The 18,862-nt window shown below is 41.5% G+C and overlaps 1 protein-coding gene across 6 annotated transcripts in view; it reads right to left on the bottom strand.

Annotated features, from left to right (window-relative positions):
* The window catches only part of DLG2 (discs large MAGUK scaffold protein 2), a 1,558,615-nt gene that overhangs the window by 1,343,191 nt on the left and 196,562 nt on the right, over positions 1-18,862 (bottom strand). For all 6 annotated transcript variants that reach the window (XM_075061772.1, XM_075061757.1, XM_075061758.1 and 3 more), the window contains exon 3: positions 8,767-8,912. In XM_075061772.1, coding sequence (XP_074917873.1) covers positions 8,767-8,912 — 146 coding nt within the window. The remainder of the gene's footprint in view (positions 1-8,766; positions 8,913-18,862) is intronic.

Here is an 18,862-nt window from a genome sequence, read left to right as displayed (position 1 = left end):
TATGTCTAAAACCCGTTTGTCCACAGATATGTTTCCCCAGGCATGTTGGAAAAATTTGTAAACACTGGCCAAATGGGATAGGCAAAAAGCATGAATCCACTAAAAATGGTTCAATATTCTTGACAGGTTGATGAGGAGATGAAGTAGCAGAAGGAAAATTCATGGAAGATGAAGAATGCTGTCTACAAAACCATTGTTTCTTCCTGGATGGATCAGGTTGTCTCTGATAAAGGTAAGAAGACTGTAGCAGTTGAAACGGTTCCCTGTAAATAGGCTGCCTATACTGTCTTTTTCTGGTTTCTGGAACATAAATTGCTACTGATTTGAAAGTAGCTCTTGAATCCTTCAAAGTGTGTAATGAGTCAGTCTTGGAACTATTAAATTTGTTCTTTCCAAAGGTAAGTCTTCAACTGCATTCTGAACTTCACATGGAAAGCCAGAAGACTGGAGCCATGAAGCTCTTCTCATGACTATTGCTGTTGCAACTGAACAGGACAGCCATGTCAGCTGCCTCCATAGCTGACTGTCAAGCCAATCTGTAGACTTAAGAGGCCTTAGTTAATAATATTCTGCATTTCTTGTTGAGATGCCTGAGGTACTTCATCCAAAACAGCCAAAAAAAATTACCAACAGATGTCTAGACAGAAAAGCCTGAGAGTTACAAATCATCATTTGGATGATAGCTGAGGAACAGCTTTCTACCCGGAAGATCAAGACATTTGGCTCCTTCTCTTTTAAAGTAATTTTGCAAGGTTGCTGCTTTGTGCACTCTTCAGCAGCAGTAACCAAAAAATTGGGTGATGGATGGGTATAAAAACTCAAAGCCTTAAGTAGGAACTTATTTTCTATAACCTTTCTTTCATGTAGCTGTAATCATCATTGGAGTTAGTCATACAGTTAGAGTTGGTTCCAGTAATCCTCCATTTATAGGCATGGCTATTCAGTCTGGTGCAGAAGAATGTAAAATATCTAAAAGCTTATGAAATGTATCAGAAATCAGCTGAACTGATATTTCTAAAGCTGCTACAACCATCTTTAAAAGACCTATAATCATCTGGAGGTGAGGAAGATGTTGCTGTTATCCCTCTTTCGGGATGAAATATTTGCAGGAGGTTGTTCTGATTGACCCAGTTATTCTTCTTCAGATGAAACATGTTGATGTGGAACAGCTGATGAGGCTGTTCAACAAGTGACCAATTTCTGATTGCTCAGACAATGGAGACTTTTACCTGGAATAAGATGAAGATGGGATTCTGTAGCCCAGTTTAGCCAAGGATACCAGTAAGGTCACATCTGCTATTCATAAATAAATTGCATGGCAGCTCAAGGAGAAGGAAATCAAGAATCAAGGGAAGTTTTATAATCCTTATGACAAGACTTTCAAGATCTGGTTTTTGGATGAACCTCTGGCGAGAGACAGGCAAGTAAGGAGGAGACCACTTCTGACTTGCCTCAGAAGCTGATGAAGACAATGTACACTTTTCTTAATAAGAATGGATACACCTTTGATGAGCCTTTATTGAGAACCAGATCCTGTAGTCAGGTACCAACATATGAGGTACTGATGACAAAGGAGTCATGAAGGCAGAATCCTTGACCCTTAGATGGTACCTGTGCACTTGGCACCAAATCCTTGTAAGTTGAAGGAGCACTTCTCGTAGATGGTACTGCAAGCTTCAGAAGTAGTGCTGAAGCCTCAAAATGACTGGAAGAATTTCTCTTCAATGATAAGAAGCATTTAGAGGTATGCTTCAAGACTTCAGAGGGCATTTTCTATGTCTTGCAGTCCCTTCTGAAGCTGCTGCTTGGGGTGATCTCACCTTCTTTTTCTTTGAAGGACCTGGTGTGACATTATTGACATGAACTGTGACCATATAGATCATTGCTGCAACCAAGGTCCTGTAGTGGCACCAACTCTTGTACAAAGGAGGTCACGTAAGGTGTCTATGAAAAGGTTATGGTTTGCAGGTTATGGTTATGCTACCTGCATGCATGTATCATTTTTGTATTGAAAGTTATAAGTATTGGCTCTATACTGTCTGTATTTCAAACTTGTGCTATGCTTCTGGGTGACACCCTAGACAGTTGGCATCAGCAATACCTAGCCTGCTTGATGGCCTATTAAGAACCATCAGCTATACAACTGACCCATTGAGAGAAGGCAGATACACCTTATGACTCTGCAAGGGATGCAGGGACATGCCTATGGAAAGAACTCTAATGTTTTCAAGCCATGTGCTAGGCAACTTGTGTTTGGAACAAAGGAAGCACAGGCCACATGGCAAGAGACTGTAAAAGGAAGCTGCATCCCCTCCATCTTGTCTTCAATCCTGCTTCTTACCTCTGGAGGAACTTTGCTACAAACTGAAGCTCTGAACAAAGGACTGAATGACCCATCCCAACGGGGGATGTACTCCAGAGACTTGCAGTTTATTCCATCACTGCTACAAGCTTGAACCAAGAACACTGCCATTAATTTATGTAATTGATTCCATTTAACCAACTCTAACTCATCTATATTTCTTTCTTTTTATGAATAAACCTTTAGATTTTAGATTCTAAAGGACTGGGAACAGCATGATTTGTGGGTAAGATCCAACTTGGAGACTGACCTGGATCTGGGGCTTGGTCCTTTGGGATCGGGAAAACCACTTTTCTTTTACTGGAGTATTGGCAAAGGAGTGGTGCGGGTGGTGATATTGGGAAACTGGAGTGTCTGAGAGAACTGCTTATATGACTTCTGGTTAGTCAGTGGGGTAAAATGAAGTCCTCTCTGTTTGGCTGGTTTGGTGTGCCTTAATAACAAAAAGAAACCCCAGCCTTGGGCTGTGACTGCCCTGTTCCAAGCAATTTGTCCTGAATTGATACTCTCCGCCACAGATGCTGTCCCACCACCGGCCACTTTGTTACACCTGGAAAATGAGATGTCTCCCTTTTCAGGCGAAGATCTTTTAACTGCTTCAGGAACACTACTGGTAGAGAGGACACTGGAGACAAACTAATCTGACTCACCAGGATCTGAGTCAGGTCTCATGCATCTATCCAGGAGCTACATCTTGAATTTAATATCTCTGTTCTTTGGAAACTGTTTGCCAAATGAACAGCTTATAGCACATTCCCTAGGAATATGCCCCTAATGTTTAAACCAGGTGTAAGGGACTGCTAAAGTTTCCTTCTACAGCTTAAGGCTGTGGTTGAAGGAACTGAGGTGGTTGGTCTTTTCTGCCCCTTTATGCCCTCAGGAGGAAGGGTTTAGAGTGGGGAGAATGAGAGCATTCAGTGAGCATGTGCAGACCAACAAATGACAGCTAGCTGGGAAAAAATTCTGAACACAGGGTGTGCAAAACCCAAGAGTGGAAGACAAATAGGCAGCCATTCAATGAACATCTCATATACTGTAAATAGCTAAACACATCGTGAACAATGCAATGATTATTTACACAGTGCCAAGCTACCACTTGGTGCTTAATGGACAAACAGTCATGCATTAATTTGACATGGCTGAGTGCCGTTTCTGGGCCCAGGAAACAAGCACTGACTAGTGGGACCGCATTGTTATGCAGCTGTGGGAGGACGAGCAGTGGCTGCAGAACTTTTGACTGCATAAGGCCACTTTCCAAGAACAGTGTGAAGAGCTTTTCCCAGCCCTGATGTGCAGGTCTGTTCAGAAAGCTGCAAGATGTTTAAAAGGTCGCTGATGTTGTTTGCTTACTACATTAGACCTCAGTGAAAAAAATATCCCCATTGTTATTGCTGCCTGCTGTGTGCTCCATAATATCTGTGAAACAAAGAGAACAGTTTTCGCCGGGGTGGGGGGTTGAAGCAGATCGCCTGGCAGCCAATTTTGAGCAGCCAGACACCAAGGCAATAAGAAGAGCACATCAAGGGGCTATGCATCTCCATGAGGCTTTGAAAACCTGTTTCAGCAATGAGCCAGAGTAATGTGACTCATCTATGTTGTTCCCTACCAAACTGTCCCCTTCATTGCATTTTCTCCCCTGTAAACTCCACCCTCACCAACTACCATGTGTTGAATGAATAAAGAGCTTTTTCTCCTCAATCCATTATGTTTTATTATGCACACACACACACACACACACACACACACACACACACACACAGAGCAAAGAAAAGTAAAATAACCTGGGGCAAAAGGGCTGATAACAATATGCGGGGGATAAACAAGGAAAGCTTGCTTACAGATGCACTGCAGTAGCAATCAAAGATGCCTTCTGGTCCTTGTACCCTTTCCTGGTGTTGAGTACAAGGGATATGGATCTCCCCTTCCCCACTCCCCACCTCATAGGACGTTTGGGGAAGGAGATTGCAGAACTGGGCGATGATGGCAGCAGGTTCAGCATAGGCTGCAGAGGGACTCCAGTATCCAGCTGCCTTTCTTGAACCTCAGTCGGATGCTTCATCATGTCTGATTGCTCCTTCATAAGCTGCAGCATCTCTTCCTGTGTGGCACACTCTTGTTCCCTGAATGCTCTTCTGTCCTCCCTGTCCACGTCCAGATTCTTGGACAGTATAATCCTCCATGCTCTGAGCTCCATCTTGTCACTCTCGGAGGCACGCATTACCCGAATCTTCTTTTTCCACCTTCTAATCTGGGAAAGTCTCTGTCTCGGTGTGGAGGATGTGCCGACAGACAAGGTTTCAGCTGCAAGGAATGCAAAGCACAAGGGTAACATTGACAGAGCATACATTGTTTCAGGTGCAAGGCTGTGTTTTTTTTAAATCACTCTTCAATACACTTCACTGTAAGCCACAACATAATCACAACTGTAATCACAACTGCCAGCCCACACTGCTTCCCGCGGCTCCCATTGGCCGGGACCAGTGAACCACAGCCACTGGGAGCAGCAGGTGGCCGTGCCTGCAGACAGTCAGTGTAAACACTGTCTTGTGTCCCACTAGTGGATTACCCTGATGTGCTGTGTGCAGCCCATGGGCTGCACGTTGCCCATCACTGCACTGCACCTACTTTTTTGTTCAGATTAAATATGAAAAACAACAACTTGTAACTCCTACAGTTTGAATGGAAATGTGCACTCACCAGAGGTACCTTCCACAGCATCATACTCTGCCGCTAACTGGTCCTGTGAATGGATGAGCTCCAGGGTTAAAAACAGTTCTTGGCTGTCGGGGAGAATGGAGCCTCCACTTGCCTGCCTCACATTCTCCTCCTCATCAACAATGTCTTCCTCGTTGTTGCTCGAGGTCGCCCAGCACTCCTGGGAGGTATCCATGAAGCATTTTAGGGTAGTGGTGGGGTCACCGCCAAGAATCGCATGCAGATCCTCATAAAAGGGGAATGTCTGTGGGGCAGAACCAGAACAACTGTTTGCCTCCCTTGTCTTCTGGTACTCTTGCAGAAGCTCCTTTATTTTCATGCGTCACTGCTGCGTGTTCCTGGTGTAGCCCCTCTCCCCCATGCCCTGCGCGATCTTGGCACAGATGTCAGCATTTCTTTTGCTGTATTGGAGCTCTGCCTGCACAGACTTCTCCCCAGACAGCAGTAAGATCCAGTGTCTCCTGTATGCTCCATGCTGGAGTGTATTTGCAGCCTTGAGTCTCCATGATCAGCTATGCTGATAAGCTCTCCAAGCTGATCAAACATGAAATGAAAATTCAAAAGTTTCCAGGGCTTTAACAGGGGGGTGGCTGTTTCCTGTGTAGCTGGCTGAAGTGCAGTGGAGTTGAAAGTGCTCTCCAGAGCGGTCACAGCAGAGCACGGTGGGACACCTCTGGGAGGCCAATTCATTCAAATTACACAACACAGTTTCTATACTATCCTCATGACAAACTGTGTATGTTGAATCAAGCGCTATGCCTCTCACGGAGTTGGAGTTCAGAAGTTGACTTTACAGGCTACTTAGGTCAGTGGATGGGACTCGGTAGTGTAGACACATACATTATTAGATCGACTGAATGTGACTTATGTCAACTTAAGTTTGTAGTGTAGACCAGTATGAAAAGGAGCAGATATATTTCTTTATAGGCTTGGGATCTGTTAGCGAGGATGGAGGAAATGAGAGAGAAAAATGCCATCTTCAAAAGGAATAAGTCATGGATTGATATTTGTATGATATTGTTTGTTTATGGAATTACTTTTTGATAGATTTTATTTCTTATACAAAGCAGTGTTCTACATATATTCTCTAACAGGTAAATTCTGAATGCATTAATATGGTCAGATTTTAAAGTTTCTGTAATGTTGATGCCACATATTATTGTCAAATAACAGGCTCAAATAAATCTTCTGTAGATGGTGAAGAGAAGGAAGCTTGGTCCTTCTTCTGTACTTGGTGGAATGCTAACAGTGTTCATTCACAGTCTACCTCCTCAAACCCCTGTCCTTTTATAGGATATGAGACCAAGAAACCCCCTTTTGGAGGGAAAATACTTTTCATGATTAATTTTATCATGTGTTCTGTTTTCCCAGTTACTAATGGAATTTCTTTGATGGTTCTCAGTTTACTTGACTGATGAGTAAAAAGGAATCTCTAACTCAGTCATCATTACTTACAGCTATGACAACCAACAGTTCTTAATGAGTTAAAAACACCTTATTCCATTCTATTATATCTATCTGTAATAACAAATATTCTTTATCGATCACCCAGTTCAAAACAGAAAACATCTGCCATAACAAATATCCCTTATCAACCACCCAGCTTTGTTTATAACGTATTTCTGTTGACACTTAGTAGTCTGAAGGGGTCTTTTCCCTGAACACCTGGATTCCCATGTCCTGATGATGCTGAGGATAATCAGATATAGCCCAATACTCAGTCGTATAAAATTCCCGAATACAAGTCACTCACAGAACCAATGCTCTGAGTCTTAGAATTCAAACACATTCTTAGCTAATATCAGAAAGATTTTGGGAGAATAGTTCATATATAAATTAATATACAAGAAAAAGAGGACTCAAAGAGTTAATATTTACTAACAGGTACTAACAATTGTTAAACAAAAGCTAAGGCCTGACTTTTCAATCCTGGGTGCAAAACGATAAATTCCTAAATCTGTTTTTAGGCCTGATTTTCAAAAGTGCTGAGGGCCTCTTTCTCTCATTGGACTTCAGTGGAATTTGTGGATGCTCAGCAACTCTGAAAATTAGCCCAGTTTTACTTAAGAGCCTAGCTTTAGGCAAGTAGGTTTGAAATCTTTGGACCAATTTTTTTTTTTGTTTGCCTGTTTCTTTGTAAATTAGTACATAATTTTCAACATTGATATAGTTGGATTTTGCCATATCCTACATCTACCATTAACATTAACGTGAATGTTAGAGCTACATTTCCTTGTTCTAGCCTGATAACTTATCCCTTAAAGAAAAGAAGGTTCAAATAGATGGGGCAGGCAGTCAAATACTTTCACCAGGTCAGGGAGAAAGAAGAGAGTGCAATCCACTGTCTTTGCCAGATACTTCAAGGGATAATAAACTGAAAGCTAATTCACGTACACTTATTTAAGTGGTATAGTTTCATGTCACAAATTATTAGATTAGGAAGGTTAGCCAACTGTATCTTCATCTGGGATTCTAGTGTTAAATCATTCATGGAAAATGTCCTCAGTAAATGTTTAGTTTCATTTGCTGTGGTTTTGCTCAAAATCTGAATGTGTCTTTCATTAATTCTGAATGCTTCTTTCCCTAACTAATTTCTACAATCAAATTTTTTATTCCTTTACAGATCCTGTTAGTCACCTATAGTTCCAGCCTAGCTTTTGGAACAATCATAAGAAATGCCATGTGGAACTGTGATATGTTTCGGAGTTTTTATTTTATTTCAGATTTGTTCTTACAAGTGAATTTGCAGCTCATGGGAGGTGCTGGATTGGCAGAATTGGAAACTAAAATCTTCTCTTTTTCCACAGTTTATACTGTGACAATGCAAATATCTACCCAGTGTCCTTTGCCAGCATGCCTTGATCTTGGCCTGGAAATAAGATAGAGTAGTTTGGACTTCGTGTCTACTCAATTCTTGGCCTCTCTGCTGAGGTGAAAATAATTCACTAGTTTTTGTGGTAGAGTCCACCAGGAAAATAACTGAGACTATCAGTTTAGTTCACATAGGCTGCCTAGCAGTCTTTGATCACTATTGACCAGCGACAGATTTGAACCAGGCATAGTAAAGAACAGCTTCAAATCCTTTCACCAGCTGCAGACTTTGGTGCCTAGATTTTTTCATCTATGGTGCTTGATATTCCAAGGGCTGAGCTTGAGTTCAGTGGGAGTTGTGGGTGCCAAACACCTCAAAAAGATCTGGTTTAATTTTAGGCACACATGTATGAAAGCTTCGGTAGCAACTTTTAGACCATTCTTACATGCTCTTAGAGAGCTAGGGCTGGAACGGTGGTCTTTCACATTCAAACAACACAGCCACTAGTACATGAGCTAAAAGGGTTCACCCTTTATGAGTACAGGAGGTCCCTTATTCTCCTTGAGGACCACCCACTTGACAGTAATCAAATACAAAATATCAAACAAGACAGACAAAGGGTAGAGAAAAGGAAGCACTGCACTTCCCATTTCACAGATGGGGAGCTGAAGCACACTGAGATTAAGTGCCTTGTGCAAGGTCACTGAGAATGTCTGTGTCAGAGTCAGGAATTGAAGGCAGATCTCCTGAGTTTCAGTGTAGTATCTCAAACACAAAGCCACCCTTCCTGCATTACAAAGCCACCACATGACATTTTCCAACACCTGAGCCATCTATTTCACTATATATACTTGTAACTATTCAGCTATTATGGTACCTCTTGGTTTTTCTGCAGACTCGCATGGCCTGTGGCAGAAGATTTTGTCTTCTCCCATTTCTCTGCAACTTGATTTGCTTCTTCAGTTTTTTGCTCACAGCTTTTTTGGGAGTCTAGCAATGTCACTTCATAAAACTCTTGAATATCTGTTAGCAATGAGAAACAAATAACAAAGACTTCATTTGATATGCTGGATTTAGCAGCCCTTGGTATTTTTCTGTAACCAGTAAATATTTATGTACTTTGGAAGCTACATTATAATGGTAAACATACAATATTACATTTCTAGCAGAAGCCAACATGCCAATTAGTTTTCTGAATTTTTATTGATCATTTTGAGGAAATATATGAACAACTATTGAGAGAAGATTGAGAATGAATATATTGCAATAACAAATGAACAACATATATAAACCAAGATATGGTATGAGATACAAACAGTTCATATCATCTTGGAAAACAAACTAAAAACCAAACAGATGTCGGCCACTCACCCCTGACAGCTCTCCCGGGTGGCAGAATAGCTCCTAGACTTAGCTGCCATTTCAATGGGAACTCTTTTGAAGTGGGCCAGGACACAGAGGCGATCCTAGTTAGGCCAGGCAGGAACTGCCTCCAGTTACACTAGGTAAACCCCTTCAGAATTACATCTCACTATTCCAAAAGAAGAGGTAGCTCTAGCCAGGACCAGGAGCTGCTGACAGCAGCAGCTCCAGCCAGCATAGTTCCTACCTGCCAAAACTGCCTCTGTATTTAATTATTAATGGAAAACATTAAGGATCCAAATCTATGCCAATTCAAATACCTGCAAATTGGACTAATCTTCATCTAATTTTTACTGTCTTCGCCATCACAAAATAGCTTACTACTAGTACAAGATGATGAAAAAGGTCTCCAGGCATAAGAAATTGTCCTTTTAAAATGATAAACTGCAATCTATAGAAAGTTATATGAGTACTAATTTAGCAGAAATATTTCACAATTATTAGAATAAACTTACTAAATGGTATAAAAATGGAAAGATCTGTAGGAATGTATAGTTATATAGTGCTTAAGGTCACTTTTCACCATTAAAATAAAAAACTATAACGCTAACTACGGCAGGAATGCAATTTTTTGTAACCACTGTTAGAATCTGCATAAGAAAATTACAAGTGTACAGTGTATAAGATTCCATACCAAGTCAATTTATATGGCACCTGCAAGGAAAAAAAACACATTAAAAAATATGTAATGAACTCTAGGTAAATACCCTACAGAAATAAGTTAGAGAAATGGACCTGTGGTTGTTGCATACAGCTGCCACAGTTGTAGTTGTAAGACTACTATCTGGTTTGACAAGAGTCAGTCAGCAAGGGAAGTGGAAGACATTATTTGCAATTTGACATTCGAGACTATCTGATCTTGCCTATTTATTAAAAAATAGTACACACAATGTGTGCATATTAGAAAGACAGAGAGAGAGATTCTTTTTAAAAGGTCTTCTTTATCTGCTCTACAAAGACTCTAGGTTTCTCTCTCTCTAGAAAAATGATGACTGGTGTGTAGATGAGAGAAGAGCACTTATACTGGCGTAGACTGAATTTCAGCACACTCTTGTAATTACAAAACCTCATGATGAAGCTTAGAGGATTCAATCCAGTCTGTCGCATCATGATACCACAAACTGAAAGTGCCATCCCTATAGAATAAGGCAGTAACTAGTAACTTGCAGTCAAGGTATGCACAAAATAGGATCTAAAATCTGGGTCACATGAAAATACTCTTGATGTAACAATTCTAGTGATGTGTTTTGAAACTGTTGAATGATCTCGATTGAATAGTGCTGAGGATGGGAATGAGTTGCAATGGACTGACAGCAGTGTTGGGATCAAGCTAGGATATCAGTAGTGAGGCGGCTCCCCCACTCCAGTGGAAAAAGGGTTAAAGTCAGCCCTGGGAGAAGGTTGTGGTTGAGAGCAGCTAAGCTGGGCTGGTTGGGGAAACGGCTGCAGCTGGCCTGTATAAAAAGGCTGTGAGGCAGAGGCCAGAAAAGAGAAGTCTCTCTCTAGGCTGAGAGAGAGCAGGGCCTGGCTGCCTGCAGAAAGGGTACTTGGAGTGAAGCAGGCCTGGGGCGAGCCAGAGGACCAGGGGAGCTCCAGGCTGGCAACTGCCCAGGTTGCAGGGCCTGGTCCAAGGCCCATAGAGTATTTGGGAGGCAGAAGAAGGCAGCAGGTCTGAACCCCCTTGCCTGTGATGAATGGCTTTTACACTGCAGTCTGCCCCAGGGAGCGGGGACTTGGCAATGACTGGCAGTAGCCCAGACTGAGGCAAGGTGGGGATTAGAGGGTTGGGGGTTTCCCAGAGAGGGGAGACCTATAGAGATTGGTGGGGGTATTGCCAGGGGGCAGCCCCAGGGTAAAGGGGCACTGGGGTCCAGGAGGGACACGGGCCCAGCTACAAGCAGGACACCAGCCTGCAGAGGGCACCCAGGCTGGAAAAGAGCTAATACCTCTGTAGCACCTCCTCCTGGTTGTCTCAGAGAGGGTCCTGCATCACTACAACACTGTACTGGGGTTGAGATGGGTGGAGAGGCCATATTTAAAATAGATGCTGCAACATGGCAGTTGCCATTTCACATAATCACAAATCTAGTCTTTTTTCTGGATGTGACTTATAGGAAGATAAATCCAGCCAAATTATAGTCACTTATTTGTTAAGATAGGGCTGGCTTACTATATTCAATTACTTCATTTGCATTTGCTGTTGTCTTAGCCTCACCTGACTATTTTGTTAAGTTTAACACAATAACTACAACCACAAGGAATCTTATATATTCTAATATTAAGTAGCCATGAAGAGAGCACTGGGGGCTTTAAATTTTCTCTATGCAGCATAATTACTTAATGTTGTATGAGTGTCCCAAAAATGCTTGAAAAAATGCACCTGTTTAACTTTACAGATGTATATGGACACATATATAATATTAAGCCATGTATTAAATGGTGCAGTTATAAGTCTAGTCTAATGAGTCACCTTCTACCTCAATGATGGTCTCTCTAATAGTTCACGAACTCTCTCCCACACAATTTATAAGAATATCCATAAGGGGCCCAATAATCTTCTAAATTACACTGGGTTGTGGTAGATCAGTGGTTCTCAAACATGTGTTGGTGACCTCTTTCACACAGCAAGCCTGTGAGTGAGACACCTCCCCTCTTATAAATTAAGAACACTTTTATATTTAACACTATTATAAATGCTAGAGGTGAAGTAAGGTTTGTGGGTGCAGGCAGACTCCCCACAACCCCCTACATAATAACCTCATGACCTCTTGAGGGGTCACAATCCCCAGTTTGAGAATCCCTGTGCTAGTGTAACTCCATTAACTTAATCCTGTTATACACTAGTATCAGGGAGAGCAGAATTGGGCCCTTATTAAAGGTGGGGCTCATAGTACTGCCTATTATTATGATTGCCCAACACTTCCCATTGTAAGATTCTGTTTTCAGTTGCTTATAACTTTGCCAAACCTTAACCTTTTGGGCTGAAATTTTCCATGCCAGGTGTCTGCCTCAGGCTGAATTTTTTGGAAAACTGAAGCCAAAAGGTTTTAGTCATTGTAGAGAATGAGGTTAGGAAAAAAACACATTGTTTAATCATGTTAAAAAATTATTGGGACCTTTCCTTAGAAAATACTGTAACCCTCCCATTGGAAGGTTACAACACAAGTCCACAGCAGAGTAAGGAACAGAACCCTGAATTCTTAACGCCCAGTCCGGGACTCTAGTAAGCACATATATTAGCAGTGAACTACCAACAAATATTTGATGTTATAATCAGAGTGAAAGGGTGGCTACAACTAAGACCAATGAGATAAAACTACTAGGATGAATACTGGGGCGTAGGGGGTAATCTTAACTGTGTGATCCATGAAACAGCAGACTAGTCTTCCAGAGGAAGCTGCAAAAACCCCATGATTCGAGATATATAAAACTTGTCTGGAAAACATTCTAGAGAGATTTTCTAAAGAACAATCTTGCCCCGGGGATGTAATAGAGAACTCAATATGTCTACACCTCTAACTAGTGTAATAAAAAGAAAATCCATGAGAATAATCTAGGTTAAAATTTAAGATTTACATTTAATTTAAACCTTTAATTTAATATTATAAAGCCCTTTGATTTAACATTATAAACCCCACATGGGAATGAATCCCAAGTTTGGAAGAAGCAACAGGCTACAATGTAGAAAAGCTCATTTCTGCAGCTCTTAAGCAGCTAGTATCTAAGCCCTGGTCTACACTGGGGGGAATCGATCTAAGTTAAGCAACTTCAGCTACGTAAATAATGTAGCTGAAGTCGACGTACTTAGATCAACTTACCCTGGTCTCTTCACCGTGGTGAGTCAACTGCTGCCGCTCCCCCGTCGATTCTGCTTGTCCAGAGTACAGGATTCTATGGGAGAGTGCTCGGGAGTCGATTTATCGTGTCTAAACTAGATGCGATAACTCGATCCCCGCTGGATCGATCACTGCCTGCTGATCTGGTGGGTAGTGAAGACATACCCATGCAGAGATAACAAGTTCAAGCACTTCCCCTATGGGGATCAGACAATCATAAAGCCAAACTGTTGCGTAAAGCCATTTTTCCTCACACCTCTCCTGAGATGTGCAGTATTCTTATCAGCTGCAGCAGAAGATCAGGATCCAGGAGTTCAAACCTGTTAGTCAACTCCTGGTGATTAGGACTGTCTGGGAACTGCTTTTTTTCTGTAGTGGGGATTTCCATGACTTCAAAATGTTTTTTCCATTCAGAAATATAATGGAAAAAAAAAGATTTGGGGATTTTCAGTTGGATGGAAAATTTTAACACAATTCAGTTTGTGTCAAACAATTTTTTCCATTTCTGATCAAACAAACTTTTGTTCTGATTTCACTTTTTATATTATATAACATTAAATTTTAAATTTTGAAATAAAAGGTCATTTTGAAATGGAAAATTGAAACCTGTTTTAAAAGAATCAAAACAATTTCCTTTTTTTTTCAAATAAACTTTTGACAAAATTTACACACTTCTGTGAAATGTTTCACTTTCGACTAAAAGACATTTTGCAGCATAATGATCATTTCCAACCAGCTCTACTCTGGAGTATAACAAACTAAATAAATCAAGTATTTTCAAAGCAATCATAATGCAAACACAATTAAACCCAGTCCTCAAAGGAGCAAAATTAAACTGTTAACTCATGGTCACAACTCAGATTTGCCCAGACCAATTTTATACAAAGAAATCCAGCAAGATTTTCAGCTATGGAGTGGGGAGAGAAGATAGGTAGTAGACTGAGTGGGGTGAGCATAAACAGCAGAACATTGGGAACTATTTAAGAATATTTTACTAAATACCTCCAAATTACAATCCCACAATCAAGAAAGAAGATTACATAGAATCTGCTTTCACTTCTCCTCTATAGCAGGTTTTTTTTAATCAGCATATATATAAGACAAGGGAAGCAAAAGGACACAAGAAAGGACATTGAGAAATCAATAGTCAGCAGAATTAAGGACAGTAGGAAGTTTTTAAAATATATTAGGAACAAAAGGACTCCTAACAAAGATACTGGTTGAAAATGGTAGAATTTTCAATAATAATGCAGAAAAGGCAGTAAGTGATCAAGCAGTAGGTAACAAACAGTGCAGCGTTAGACCAGGCTGAAGTTGCATTGAACAGATATTCACACTCAACAGTTGATGAAAAAAAGTGAAAATGAGGATTAAAGGTGTTTGCCATTTTCTCTTCAAAGGTATTGGATTCTGCTTGGCTGGAAACATTTTGGAAAGTAACAAAATCATATGGAATTGCAGATTTGATCATTGCTATATATGACAAACACTTACAATGCTGAAAGAATTGGTAGAAAATTAAGCAACTGATTCAAATCAAAGACAAAGGTGGATGGAATCACCTTCACTTTTCATCATGTATTTAAAGTAGACATTAAAAATGTTAGATAAGTTTGAGGGCATGACATTGGATGATCTTGCATGAAGCTCCTTAGCTTATGCAGCTGACATACTATACCTGGCAGACACATGTGAAGTAATTATGATACTCTTCATTACCCTGGAAAATTGGTGTAGTTGGCGTGGAGTTGCACTAAATGCCAGGAAGATGAAGTGGTTCCATCTTGGAAAAGGGACAATAGATAAAGTGTGGAAACACAGCAGCAGTGAAGCCACAGAACTAGTAAAATCTTATGGGTACCTAGGAAGCTTGAACAGAGCCAACAGTTCCCTCAAGGCTGAGGTGGAAAAGTGAGGTGCCTTAGCTACAAGTGCTGCAAAGAAATTCATGAAATGGACTGATAAAAACATTGTTTGGTGCCAACATGCAAATTTATAAAACCAGGGTACTAACAATATTATTCTATTGTCTTCACTTACACATCCATCACCTATCACCCACATACTGATGGTCAATCCAAATGAGCTAATCAAGTGTTAGAACAATACCTGAGCTGCTTCACAAACTTCCACTAGGACAACTGGTCGAGCCTCCTACCCCAAGCAGAGTTTGTATACAACAACACCAACCATGTCTTCAGTGGGCAGAGTTTATTCTATACCACTTGTGGCTTCCAGCCCCATTTCATCTGGCCACACCTGTCAACTCCACAAATCCCACAGCCACAGACTGGATGTGGCAGATCCATGAGGTCCAAAGAAGAACTCAAGGCCTACCTGGAAAAGGCCAAGGAGGACTACGAGCAGTACACTCACTGTCAGCGCTAGGAAGGCCCAGCATTCATGTCAAGCAACAAGTGTGGCTCTCAGCCCCAAACTACTGCACCAACTGGCTGTGTCATAAACTGGACCACTGACACCTCAGGCTATAGCCCTTCAACCAGGTAATCAACCTTCAACCAGGTAATCAGCTTCAGTTAGCCACATCCCTCAAAATAAACCAGTATTTCACATATCCTTGCTAAAACCCTACATCAAGAACCCTTTCACTCAGGGAGCCAACCACTTCCCCCTCTGGTGCAGATCCAGTGAGATGATGAGTATGAGGTCCACAAGATACTGGACCCAAAAAATCAGACATGGCTCCTTCTAATATCCTGTGGACTATGAGAGCTATGGCCCAGAAGAGCAATGCTGGGAGCCTGCATCCCATGTCCATTCCTCTGACCTCATGGCAGCCTATCCAAACAAACCTAGGCCAGGAGGGGGATAGGTAATGTAAAGCCATATGGATCTAGAACCAAGACCTGCAGAGGTGCCACATAGCTAGCATCTCCATGCTGCCCATTAGCAGTAGGGGTCTTACATACAGCAGCCCGCTGCCTCCTGATTGGCTCCCCACCCTACATAAACCTAAGAGATGTTGCACAACATGTCCAAGGAACAGTGTGGATTCTCTATACCTGACATGACCATTTCTTATTCCTGAACTCCTGGTTTCTACCTCAGCTTGATTTGGACTTTGCCTTCTGACTAGAACCCTGAAACCTGACTTCGACTCTGACCCTTGGTATCAAACCTGGCATGGAACCTGATTATGCCCTCCTGTGCTTCTCATTGCCTGAGGTTTCCCCCTACTCTGACCATTAGTTTTGTCTCCCTGGATTGGGATCCTGAAAAATCTGACCTAGAAGCTGATCAACTATATGGCAGGACATTGTGACCAGGTGGGGCTCAGAGGAACAAGCATGAACAGGAATGATTGGCTCCCAGTTTTTGCAAGGATGCTCTGGGATGAAAAAGACCATGAGAGCAGTAACTTAGGAATATGTTAAATAGCAGTGACTCAAGTTAGACATTCTAATTCAGCAAGTCTGGATAATTTCCATTCTAGAGTTTTAAAAGAGATGGCCAAAGAGTTCTCTGGCATTTGTCTTGATACTTCATGACATTTTGATTAAGAAACTAGAATGACACAATCAATAAGGCACACATTAATTGAATTAAAAACTAGCTAACTGATAGATCTCAAAATGCAAACGTAAATGGGATATCATCATTAAGCAGATGTGTTTTTAGTAAAGTCTTGCAGGGATCTGTTCTTGGCCCTATTTTATTAAACATTTTTATAAATGATCTGGAAGAAAACAAAATAATTACAGATAAAGTTTGCAGATGACCCAAAGACTTGGAGTGGTATATAATGAAGAAGACAGGTCACTGATACAGAGTGATCTGAATCATTTGGTAAGCTGGGTGCAAGCCAACAACTTGATAGGGGACTCTATCCTGGGAAAACACAATAAGACTTGAGGCTTATAGTGGATAATCAACTCAACATGAATTCTCAGTATAATGCTGTGGCCAAAAGGGCTAATGCAATCCTTGGATCTATAAACAGAGGCATATTGAGTAGGAGTAGAGAGGCTATATTACCTTTGTATTTGGCACTGGTGCAACTACTGCTGGAATACTATGAGAAACAAGGTAGGTGATGCAATATCTTTTATTGGATCGACTTCTGTTAGTGAGAGAGACAAGTCTGTCTCTCTCACCAGCAGAAGCTGGTCCAATAAAAGATATTGCCTCACCCACCTTGTCTTTAATATCCTCAGACCAACACAGCTACACCACCACTGCATTCAATGCTGGAATAACGTGGCCAATTCTGATGTCTACAATTCAAGAAGAATCTTGAAAAATAGGAGAGGATTCAGAGAAGAGCCACAAGAATGATTAAAGAATGGAATGCATGTCTTATAGTGAAAGACTGAAGGAGCTCAATCTATTTAGTTTACAAAGAGAAGGTTAGGGGGTAACTTAGTCACAGTCTATAAGGACTTACAAGCAGAATAGAAATTTTATAATAGAAGGCTCCTCAATCTAGCAGACAAAAGCAAAACAAGATCTAATGTCTGGAAGCAGAATCTAGACAAATTCAGACTGGAAAGAGGGCACAATTTTTTAACAGTGGGAGTAATTAACCATTGGGACAATTTACCAAGTGTTGTGGTGGATGCACCATCACTGGCAATTTTTAAATCAAGTTTAGATTTTTTTTTCTAAAAGGTATGCTCTAGTTCAAACAGGAATTGGTTCAAGGAAGTCTTACGACCTACGTAATGCAACTGGTCAGATTAGATTATCATTGTGGTGCCTCCTGGCCCTATAATGTATTAAAAGAATCAGAGGACCACAGAGCAATTGTTTTTTCCTTTTTCTCTTTTTCCTACTGATTAATTACCCCAAGGCTGGGATGCTGTTCATCTTTGTGTATAAACATGTGTAATGTAGAGAATAAGTAGGTTTAAGTGGTAGGCACAGTATCCTGAAGGGAACAGGAGTAAGGCTCAAGGCCATTACACACCCACTCCCTTGCTAAAACACACAGTGTGAAAGAGTCTGCCTAAGAACAGAGGAAAATCATGCCTGAGAGGACATAAGAGTCAGGAATCAGAGCTAGTTTCCAGGCAACCTAATAAGCACAGTTGAGCTGCACACAGGCTGCCTGACTGGCTGCGGCACCTGATTGGGCCAGTCGGCCAGCCCTTAAACCAGCAGCTTGCTGATTGCTCAGTGCTCATGCCCACCACAGTGACTACTCCTGTGTTGCCTTGTTCCTGCAGTCCCTGCCTGAAAACCCATCTTGTTGTTTCCTGCTTGCTTCAGGTGATTCTGGCTCTGACCATCCGCTCAAGTCTCTGGCTCCTGCCTCTGACTTGGCTCTGGCTTCTGACACCTGCCTTCAGCTCTGGCCCTAGCCCCAACACTCCATTCCCAACACCTATTCCTTCCACTAGGCCCAATGCCCGCTCCTTCCACTAGGTTAGACCTCCCTCATCCTGATCACCTGGCAATAAGTTTAACCACATTCCTCATCATGTTAATGAGGCAATTAGCTACATATTCCTTTCTTAAGGCTTACTACTGCTAAGATGTTGAAGCAGCATGGTGACCATGCAACAGGATATCAAAGGCAAGATCAGATTCTCTTGTGCTCTCTATGCTGCTTATCACTTTTTGCCTTGTGCTTATATCTGTATCTCTCCACCTTTGCACCAGATCCTTGATTAACCAGTAAGTGTTTTTCTGGTTAAGTGAAGCAAAGGCTCTATAACCAGTGTGATTAACAGGAGGAAGAGGGGACATCCTACG

This window comes from Chelonoidis abingdonii, chromosome 1, assembly GCF_003597395.2.
Source record: "Chelonoidis abingdonii isolate Lonesome George chromosome 1, CheloAbing_2.0, whole genome shotgun sequence".
NCBI classification, from domain to species: Eukaryota; Metazoa; Chordata; order Testudines; family Testudinidae; genus Chelonoidis; species Chelonoidis abingdonii.
Note: the sequence above shows the minus strand (reverse complement) of the source record. Positions and strands in the feature narration are given on the sequence as shown.